This window comes from Octopus bimaculoides, chromosome 26, assembly GCF_001194135.2.
Source record: "Octopus bimaculoides isolate UCB-OBI-ISO-001 chromosome 26, ASM119413v2, whole genome shotgun sequence".
Lineage (NCBI taxonomy): Eukaryota > Metazoa > Mollusca > Cephalopoda > Octopoda > Octopodidae > Octopus > Octopus bimaculoides.
The window spans coordinates 7,027,182-7,039,128 of NC_069006.1; the positions used below are offsets into that span (position 1 = coordinate 7,027,182).

General features: G+C 39.9%; 1 protein-coding gene across 2 annotated transcripts in view; it reads right to left on the reverse strand.

The window, feature by feature from the left end:
* Positions 1-11,947, reverse strand: part of LOC106879712 (uncharacterized) — a 50,604-nt gene that overhangs the window by 5,970 nt on the left and 32,687 nt on the right. For both annotated transcript variants that reach the window (XM_014929392.2, XM_014929390.2), the window contains exon 2: positions 1,174-4,119. In XM_014929392.2, coding sequence (XP_014784878.1) covers positions 1,174-3,623 — 2,450 coding nt within the window. In that variant the 5' untranslated portion in view covers positions 3,624-4,119. The remainder of the gene's footprint in view (positions 1-1,173; positions 4,120-11,947) is intronic.

Sequence of the window (11,947 nt, forward strand, 5' to 3'; positions counted from 1 at the left end):
CCTTTCTTCTATTTCCTTCAGCCATGTTATCTCCTCTACAACAAAAGACACCTATGCTTGTCTCTTTATCTTACTTTATTTAACCTTTCCACACCTGGCATGAGGCTACCCCCCACTCCTCTCTCAAATAACAGCGGGAGGCTTTTCTTTCTTTCTTTCTCTCTTGCAAAATCACACAGCAACCTCATTAGAGCATTCGGCTATAGAAACCATGCCAAAGCAGGCATTGGAGCGTGATGTGGCCTTACAGCTCACTAGCTCCGATCAAACCATCCAACCCATGCCAGCACGGAAAACGGATGTTAAACGATGGTGATGGTAATGATGAACTATCATTATTAAGTTGGTGTTTAGAACATAAACAAGAAATTTAAATGGAAGATTTTTAATTTATTCTCAGAGAACCAGAGACATCCTTGGGCAGAATCAGCACAACACAAGTGTGCGACACACAGCTACAATCCATCTGATGGCTTTTTATCCAATTTTATTGAAGGTTGGGGTTGACTTGAGGCTAAAGTAAATGACACTCCTTTGCCATTAAACTGGAGACTTCATGATCACAAAATGAACTCAGCCAAAATACCACCGTTCAGCCATCACTTCCCTCCTTGACCTAACAGAATGCCCAGGATATGACAGCATCAGAACGAGAGAACTGGGGTGATGTGAAATGAAATATCTTGCTCAAGGACACAATGCAAAGGCTGGTCCAGGGATTGAACTCCTCACAACCCTATGATCAAGAATCAAACACTCAACCCACTCAGACAAAGTCCTTCACAGTAAAATCATACAAGACAAATTACACGATCATGGGACCGACCAGACTATCAGATGTTGTTATACATCACTGGTCACAATGCACTTCACGTTGTTCTAGCTTTCGAATGGATGCCACCATTCCCCTTTGATCAAAAGGTTATTCCGTCATAGGGTGACCTATTTACAGCTGAGTGGACTGCAGCAACATGAATTGAAGTGTTTTGCTTGAAAACACAACACACTGCCCTGTCCAGGAATCGAACCCATAATCCAGCAACCGTGAGTGCAACACCCTAACCACTTGGCCATGTACCTTCACACAAGACAAATATTCTAATTAACTTTAAAAAAAAATAATAACAGGTGATCATTAGTACGCATAACAAAGAAGGCATAATTAATACATACCTTGTTTTTCCTTGCATATACATACCACCCCTGCCGTATGCAGTGTTGCGGTAACGATTGAAGCGATTGCTTGCAGGATCCACAGGAGTCTGCGGTTCTTCGCTGTCTGTGAAATCAGGTAGCTTCCGGCATTTTATAGTTTTTCCCGGGTGAACAGTATTATAATGACTAAGAAGATTGGCCTTTGACGTTAAGACAAGTCCATCGCACAGTGTACATGTGTAGTGCACTGCTCCTGGATGTTGACCAGTAACATGCTGCTGTATTATCTCGCGCTGATCAGTGGAAAATTTGCAGTATGTACATTGGAACCGATCAGGCACCTCGACAACATCCTTTTGGTTGCCTTGCTTCCCACCTGGGCTGTTTCCATTGACAACAACTGAGATAAAGACAGGGTTAGATTTTGAATTCTTTTCATCGGTTGAACTAGCATCACCGGAAGCTGATTTAGTCGTGTTGCTGCCGCCGCCGCCGCCACCACCACCGCTGCTGGCGGTGCTGGTGCTTGTCACGTTTTGTTTGCTATCGTCGTCATCAGAAACGTTTTCCCGAATCTCAAGATAATGCTCCTTCTCATTAATTTCAGTGGTTTTCTCAATTTTCTGTGGAAGATATTTGTGACTGGACTGATGGTGGATGGCAGCTGTGCCAAAAGTGGTGAAATCAGTGCTGCAATGACCACATCGGAACACTTTCTGGGTGATATGTGCATAAATATGTTCTGTCATCAAGTCTTTTTCCTGACATGAATATTGGCAATGAACACAGCTGTAACTTGGGGGGGTGGCTCCAGTCTTCTTTTCGGAATTAATTAGGAGTTTGGAAACGGTCACAGTTCGATTTTCATTGCCTTCTGTCCACTGTTTCGAATAAGATGTCCGTTTGAAGCCTTTGTTGGTGTTATTCGATTCATTCTGACTGGAGATAAAGCTGAGAAAACTGCCTTCGTAGCTGTCCTGCTCAACACTAGGCGGATTGTTTGCTTGAGAATTGTAGTCAATAACCTTAATGCGTTTGACAAGAGGAAAATCTTTAGAGAGCTCGGAAACATCAATGTCGAGTTCTTTAAAGAAATCCGTTAAACCAACTTTACACGGTCGGCAACGCTTGATCATTTCCCTGACTAAGCCTCGTTTCCTTGACACACCTTGCCTGTAGATAGTTGCCGAAGTTCCACCGTCCTGACAGTAGATGTTAGCTGAGGGGCTGCCATCTGGACGATAAATCGTAGCAGACGTGTTACCATCCACATGATAGATTTTGGCCGAAGTACTGCCGTCTGGACGGTAAATAGTTCGTGAAGGAGAAGAACCATCCATACTTGAATCTGGGGTGGAATCATCAGAATGCTCTTTGTCAAGTGAGAAACTCCCAAAACCTTTCTTGCCACTTAAAGACAAGTCTCTCTGTTTGATATACGATGGTGTCGGACGCCATTTCGAGCCACGAATGAAACCTTTCCTAAGCAACATGCGCCGCAGTGCACTAATCTCTTTAGCAAACTTTATCTTTTCCTCTTCTTTCTCTCGGTCTTCGTCATTCATATCATCCAAGTTGATAGGAAGTCCATTCTCATCCAGATCAACTGCAGGAATGCTGCTCTCATCATAAATACCATATTCTCGATGCATGACATTCTTATCAAGAGTCTCACTGGTTTTCTTCAGCTTCATGCCTTCTCCCAGAAGCCCTATCTTCTCAAAAAACGATTGTTTGCTCTCAGAATCTGATTGGACATCAGGTGACGTACTGCGGTGGCCCATAGCAGATTCATTGGCTTCAGTTTCATTATTGTCCGACTGTGTGGTTGCATTATCGTCTAAAAGAGCAGATGGACTAATGCCATCTTTTTGGCGAGATAAATTTGAATTTGGTTTGGAATCCAGCTGAGATTTTACTTCGTCTGTTGATGCCATAGACCTTGAACCATCATCCCCCTCATCAGCCAAGAGGTTTTTACTTGAAGATTCACTTTTACAAGTGGAAACTTCTTCTTTCAAATCGTCTGAAGTCATGTCTTCCTCATTCGCGCTGTCATCAACTTCTTGTTTCACAGTCACAACATTTTCACTCTTCTTCTTAACACCTGTTTTAGCATCAACATTGCTCTTTTCGTCAACATCACTTTTTTCCTCAACATCACTTTTTTCCTCAACATCACTTTTTTCCTCAACATCACCTTTTTCTTCGACATCGCTCTTTTCTTCGACATCGCTCTTTTCCTCGACATCGCTCTTTTCCTCGACATCGCTCTTTTCATCATCAACATCGTTCTTTATTACGTCAGCTTCACTCTTTACATCAGCATCACTCTTTTCATCGCCGGTGCCCTTTTCTTCAACATCACTCTTTTCTTCAACATCACTCTTTTCTTCAATGTCGCTCTTTTCTAGAGAAGAGCTGTCTCCCTCGGAGACATCTGTTGGCTGAGGAATCGAGCTGGACATGGTGAGATGATGTTTTAAACCAAAACAACAAACTGAGCTGATAGGAAATTTAAAAAAAAAAAGAAACAGAAGAATTCTTATAAATACATAAAAACTTGTGTCTGGTGGCACATTGCAAATATTGTTAATGAACCATTAGGTATGTTTATTTGCTTCACATAATTATTGTTGCGGGTGGTGGTGGTCGTCTCTGGCTTGCTGCTATATGGAAGACCAGACTTAAATGAAAATCTGAATTCAGAGTTTTATCTTATCTTAAAGGGAAGCCAACAAAAATAGTTTAAAATCAGAAGCCATAGAACAATTTGGGGCAAGTTGCCAAAGAATAAGGAATCACGTTACATGGAGAAATTCTGTGTTTGGAAAATCAGGCAGATCTGATTGATGAATTGTCCTCTTGTTGGGTAGATTAGTTCTTTTTAAGGAATGTCCATTACAAACTCTGGTTCAAGATTAGCTGCAGTTTTCACCTGGAAATCACATGCTGCAGGATGTTCTAGAAGGAAAAAGAAAAAAAAGAACCAACAATCAGAATAAAAGAAATAAAAAAATCGAACAGATTATAAGGGAAAAATACAAAATGTTTATATATCATCATCATTTAATATCTATTAATAAATGTATGTTTGCATGGGTCAGATTTTCTAATGGTCAGATCTTCCTGCCATCAACCTTTACCTGTTTCCAATCAAGGCAAATATTTCCCCTATGACCACAAGTTTTACACACAACACTGTTTACAACTATCACAATGCCAAAATACACACACACTCAAACAAGGGCTTCTTTCAGTTTCTGCCTACTAAATCCAATCACAATGCTTTGGTCAGCCTGTGGCCATAGAACAAGACACCTGCCCAAGGTGTCACACAATGAGATTGAACCTAAAAACCACATGGATGGACAGTGTATATACATCGCTGGTCACAATGCACTTTGATTCGTTTTAACTTTCAAACAACGCCACCTGGCAGCTAGGCAAGCAGGCCAACATTCACCCTGATCGGAAAGCTAGTCCGTCCAGGGTGACCCATTTACAGCTGAGTGGACTGGAACAATGTGAAATGAAGTGATCTGTTCAAGGACACAACATGCAGCTAGTCTGGGAATTGAACCCACAATCTAGTGACCATGAGTGCAACATCCTTAGCCACTAAACCACATGCCTTTAGTCAGCCCGAGGCTATAGTAGAAGACACTTGCCCATGGTGCCACGCAGTGGGACTGAACCTGGAACCATGTAGTTGGTAAGCAAGCTACTTACCACACAGCCACTCTTGTGCGCATATATGTATGTATATATATATATATATATATATATATATATATACACACACACACACACATGCATTAAAGAAAAAACAAAATCTGTTATGTTGTCACCTCTGGTCTCAATTAACTGCAAATAATTTCAGGCAATAAAAACAGACATCCAACGAGGTTAGAAACGTTTTTCCTTTGTTAAACCAACAAATCTCAGCCAGCATCAAGATTATTAAAATTTTAACAATCAAAAGAAATTAAAATCAAAATTATGTGCAGGTGAAAACCTGCAAGTCTGGTGTTTTATGCCTACCTGTATCTGAAACCATTACTTAGAATTACGGGATTGGCTCCATAGTGACAATCTGGTGCCCAAATACCCAGGTGGCTATGTTTATACAACACAACAGCTACATACAATGATATTCAAATGTTAGGTAAAGAGCTGGAAAAATAAACTTCTCCTGCACACAAACACTACATTGCAATTATTTTAAACATTACACATATTGTATACATTTATGTCATGTTGTTTTGAAAATAAAATACCATTATTATTATCATTATTATTATTATTAGAGACACTGTACAGGTCATTGATGCACAACATTTCTGACAACTAACAACAATACCACCAAAACAATATCCCAAATATACACGTGATTCAACCCTTTAGCACTTAAACTGACCATATCTGGTCAAAATATTCTACCTGTTTTGTGTTCAAACAGGCCAGATCTGGCTTCTCGAACTTCCCCTAAAATGTCATTCGCGAAATATAGAATTACATCATCATAATCTGAAAGCTGTGAGATAATCCATGATTAATCCAAAATAATGTGAATGAATAAGGATTATATTTGACATAGGAATCAACTGAATGCTAAAAGAATTAAGTAACTAGTATGACTTTGTCTATTCATTTCCTTCAATACATGATTTCAGATCATGCAATCACTGAAGAAATTTATATGACTCCAAAACCAATCTCTGTTAAGACTCTAGACCAAGCATGGGCAAACAGTGGCCCGTGGCACTTTCTGAATGGCACACCTAACAAAAATTGACCTGGAATTTTTTCTACTAGTGAAGCCCACCAAATGAAGAACCATATCTTGTGTAGCCCACTTCTTGAAAACTATTCTCCATGTCTGATCTACACTTAGAGACTAAATTCCTTCCACATATTCAAACAGGGAAGATCTCAATTCAACTTACCTATTTATTCCGTTAAATATTTAAAGTTGTTGTATCAATATGGAATTTAATTTGACAAAGCAACAAGTTAAATCAATAAAACCAATCTCATCCAATACAACACTGGATCTGGACAGTCTCAATTCATCCTAAACCAAGAGTGCCATGTTATGTTGGCAAACAATCTTTACTACAAAGTACTATTGCTGAATATCTCATATTGTGAGATTTAAAAATAGTAATTTTCTAATTCATAAATCAGTGACTAGTTGTCACTTTGAACAGGAATTTGGCAGCGCCACCTCTACCCGAACAATTATTCTGTGTTGATGAAGGGAAATAACCAAGAAATCATGATACACAGAGCTGAGTGGGGGTGGTAGATTCCCTTGTTCGAAAATGTAAGGACACAGATCGTGTTGTATAGCCAGCTGGAGACGATGTCTCCTGGGGTTAAATTACAGCAACATTCATCCTAAACCAGGACCGCCATGTTATGTTGGTAAATAATCTTTATTAGAAAGAACTGTTGCTGAATATCTCACGTTGTGGGATTTATAAATAGTAATTTTCTAACTGAACAGTCTCCTCTTGAACTTTCTGCTCCTGTCCAAACACTTTCCCCGCTCAAAGTTAAATATATCGCATCTCAAAGATGGTCAAACCAAAGCTTCACGTTATAAATGTCCAAAGTTGACCACCCACCTCCACTTTGGCCACCTTGCTCCACAGTGTGGAGAAAGTGAGAGGTTAAATGAAAGGAACGTAGACAAACGAGTTAAGCCTGCTAGAAATATCAACCAAATCCCATCCCCCACAGCTCAAAAAAGGAAGCACACACTGAATCATGCAGGTCTGAGGCATACGAAAAGACAAGATAGTTACAGGTGGAATACCACAGATCAGAGCTAACCCATAACAAAAGCTGCTACTTCATAACAACTTAGATTGTACTCCACACAGTACTCTTATAATTCAGATTAAAATCTTAACTGTCCACTCATAATTATTCCTATTTTGGGAGTTTTAATTCACATGCATTACCATCGGTGATTCAGTCATCTTCAGGTTTACATTCTGGAAGAGTTAGAAACACTGACATCTGTTGACATTTTCTTGTCAGCAGACCAACTGAGGGCTCTGTGCTTTCAATGAACAACAATGAATACTCCCTCACCTGATGAAAGAAACCAGTACTGACCGATCACAATAAGGCTGCTCCATGGAGAACTTCCTTACTCATATACAATATATAGTGTGTGTGTATACACATACACACCCACCAATGGCAGGAAGGCCCACGAGACGTGAAACAATGCCTTTAATAGCATAAGCACAGAATGTAAACACAAGAGACACACACACAATGAATGAAATCCAGTCATAAGGAATTGTCAACCCAGAGCTATAGTAACTTTAACCAGAGTGCTGAGTAATGGGGCTGAACCCAAAACCATGTGATTACAAAATGAACTTCTTAACCACACAACCATACCCACCCCCATAATGATACAAAATGGTTACAGAGTTAAGTTATAATGTTGCTAACCAGACAGTTATGAGTTCAAATCTAGAAGAGCCATTGATTTTGCTTTTCACCCTTTCGGGGTTAAAATACTGAGTACTGATAATTGAAACACAAACTACAAATACTGGAGTACAATGCAGCCCTTGGCCCCACACATGAGAGACAAAAATCCTTTCGTTACCAACATTTCTGATGAAACACAAAGCTTTGTTTCAATTAATTTTGGAAATAAAGAATTTAGTTAAATAACTGTCGTTATTAAGATGGTTAAAGATAGTGAGCTGACAGATTCAAAACCAAGCCAGACAAAATGTTTTGTGGCGTTTCGTTTGTCTTTACATTCCAAGTTCAAAGTCCACCAAGGCTACCTGACCCTTTCAGGGTTGATAAAACGAAAACCAGTTGATCACCAGGGTCAATGTAATTGACTTACTCCCTTTTCCAAGCATGCTGGCCTTGTGCCAAAATTTGAAACCATTATTAAAATGGTTAAGGTGGCAAAATTGTAAACACATCGGGCAAAATGCTAAGCAACCTTTCATCTGTCTTTCATATTCCAAGTTCAAATTCTGCTCAAGTCAATTCTGATAAAAGAAGTACCAGTTAAGTACTGGGGTCGATGTAGTCGACTGTCTCCCTCTCTACAAAATTGCAGGCCCTGTGCCTAAAGTAGATATGCTTCATCATTTAACGTCCACTGTCCATGCTGGCATGGGTTAGACAGTTTGACGGGGGCTAGCACGCTGGAAGGCTGCACCAGACTCCAGTCTGATTTGGCATGGTTTTCTACGGCTGGATGCCCTTCCTGACGCCAACCCCTCCGAGAGTGTAATGGATGCTTTTATGTGCCATTGGCACAGCTGCCATATGCACGACACCAGAACATTTAATTTTAGATCACTTCAAAAACAGAGAATTTATATAATTGAACCAAGGAGCCAATATCAGGCAGGTTGGTATCCAAAGGATTAAAAAGATGACGATGATGATGATGACTGATTTGATTTTACTCCAGGCCTAAATGGGACAACACAATTTCTTCCTCTCAGACAAAGGGCAAAGACTGAAGCGTTAAGAATCTATATTCTTCAAAACAAATAAACCAATCAAATTCCTCTCCTATTGACTAATAATTGATGCCAATGCAGACCACCACCCATTACCATTTGTTTCTGCTGAAGTAAAAGTTGGCACAGTGCCTTGTCAAAAGTAATCCATAAAGTATTTAAACAATTCACACACACACACACACACACACACACAGAGGCAGTCTTATAGATTTGCCCTAACTGAACAATCACTAACACTGGAATCAATGAAGTTACTGGTGGTGTTTGTTGTTAGTATGGGTACTATCAATGCTGCACTGTATCCATAACCAAAATACTGAATCACTGTGAAAATGGTGAGTGTTGCTGCCGTCAAGGGGAGCCAAATCCAGTGCAGACTGGAGTCCAGTACTGAATGATCGCAACAAGGTTGCTCACCTGTCCATGAAGAACTTCCTTACTCATATCCAATATATAATATGTGTGTGTGTGTACATATATATATATACATTTATAAACAAAATTAAGGGATCAGCAACAGGTTGCTTCACCACATACCGAAGTTCAGAAATAGCAGCTAAAAATGCTTACATACCGAAGGGCTTGGTAAAAATTATTAATTATTAATAAATTGATAATCCTTTACCCTTTTAATTGTAATAATTATATATATATATATATATATATATATATATATATATATATATATATATATATATATATATATATATACACACACACACACACACACACATTCACACATGCAGACATAAAGCAGGTGAGGTAAGAAGTTTGCTTCCCAACCACATGGTTCTGGGTTCAGTCCCACTGCATGACACTGTGGAGCAACTGTCTTCTACTATAACCTTGGGCCAACCAAAACCCTATAAGTGGATCTGGTAGATGGAAGCTGAAAGAAGCCCATCATGTGTGTGTGTGTGTGTGTTTCTGTCTTGTGTTTGTCCCAGCTTGACAACCAGTGTTGGTGTATTTATGTCCCTGTAACATAGTGATTCAGCAAAGGAAACTGATAGAATAAGTGCCAGACTTAAAATATAATATGCACCAGGGTCGATTCATTCAACTAACAATCCTTCAAGGTGGTGCCCCAGCATGGCCACGGTCAAATCACTGAAACAAGTAAAAGATAAACGATAAGAGGCTGGCTCTGAATGTCTTCTTCTTTCTCATCAGACAAAAGAAGGACATTTGTGGCAGATACAGGTGTCACGCAAACTGGCACCCGTGCCGGTGGTATGTAAACGCACCCAGGTGTCATGCAAACAGCACTCATGCCGGTGGCACATAAAATCACCGATTACACTCTCAGAGGGGTTGGCATTAAGAAGGGCATCCAACCATAGAAAATCATGCCAAATCAGACTGGAGTCTGGGGCAGCCTTTCAGTGTACCAGCCCAGTCAAACCGTCCAACCCATGCTTTGTTTTTAACAGCAGACTGCATCTCCCACACTAAACTCACTCAACTGTGAACTGACATGGGACTGGCCACTCTGATCCTCTTGCCTCTGTCACCTAATATTTTAAATTGTGCATTTGTGGGTGTACATATAGAAAAAGATAGGAGTTATCATCGTCCACTTTAACTTCCAGGTTTCATGCTGATTATGTTGGACATTTCCGACATGATCCAGCAAGCCAGAACAGCTGTAGTGATCTCCTATGTCAGGTTTGGTATGGCTGGACACCTTTCCTAAAACCCAACCATTTAAGGGTTGGTGTTTAGAACTATTAAATGATTTCTGAAATAGACACAAGATCATAAATCTGAGGCCAGGGTATGGTCAATTACATTGACCTGTCTTTGTATGTATCAATAAGGAAGCCACTAGCCCAATGGTTCTAACCGCAGCTCCGAGGACCTCACCCAGCCCTCAAGCATCCTTCCAGTGTCCCCTAATGGTCTTCCCTCTACAGATGTAAGTTTTTCTTCAATTGACTTGTATTTTACATTTTTTTGGGTGCAGCCCCCTAAAGAAATCCAGGTTTGGGACTCAGCCTGGGTATTAAAAAGGTTAAGAATCACTGCTCTATGCAACTGATTGAACTGTTAAAAATACTAGCTAAATCTCCCCATTTTGTATTTAAAAGTGAAGGTAACACCACACAACGTAAACCAAGATATTTTAAAAGGATGGAATGATCACAACTGCAATGCATCCCACATAAACTTGCACAATAAGGGTTAACCTCAGGATAAACAATATCAGGTACATACTTTATTAACCCCGGAAAAATGAAGGGCAACGTTGTCCTCAGTATTATCTGAACCCATAATGTAAAGAGCCATAACCTGATTTGATCTGGTAGTTCATATTATCAGTATTTTAACATCTACTTTTCCATGCTTCCATGGGTTGGATGGAAATTGAGGTGGATTTTGTATGGTCAGATGCCCTACTCATCACCAATCCTCACTTGTTTGCAGGTGAGGTAATATATCCCCCCATGACCAAACATGTTTTCACAGAAGATTGGAAAGGATACTAGTTGCGTAACAGTGACTCTCACTTGCAAGTATCATGGGAAGACAAGGAAAGGAAATGACAACACACCCATGCACATATACATACATATATATATATAAAGAAAGAGAGAGCTTCTTTCAGTTTCCATCTACCAAATCCACTTGCAAGAGTTTGGTCAGTCTGGTACTATAGTAGAGGACACTGGCCCAAGGTGCCACACAGTGGGACTGAACTTGGAACCATGTGGTTGGGAAGCAAGCTTCTTACCACATATGTGTGTAGCAATGGCTTTTTTTCCATTGTTAGAAAACAAATCCCATTCCAGTTGCCTAGATGCTTTAGCGAACACAGTAAAAAGGCCATTATTAGCCACAAACTACAAAAGTTTTATGAGTTGACAAAACATGAAGGATATCAACCACCGGAACACCTTGTCTAGTAAACAATTAAAACATTCTATGTTTTCCAAGAACATGTGGTTGTTGCTAGCACAGTACACAACGAGCCTAACACACACACACACACAGTGGAACAATGAAGTTAGTAAATCTGGAGGCAAGTTTGCAGAGGAAGAAAGATGACTTTGCTGATATTTGTCATGGTAGGTGGCCTTGTGCCAATGTCAGAAATCAATATTTGTCATGCTACTGTAGTCTCTCACCTAAAGCACTGTATATCAAAGTTAACTTAATCAGGTCATACACAATACAATGCTCTCTCGCTCTCTCTCTAGCAATATATATTTGCTGATAACTTCATCAGCTGATGTTGAAAAATCAAAGAAGGCCACATATATATA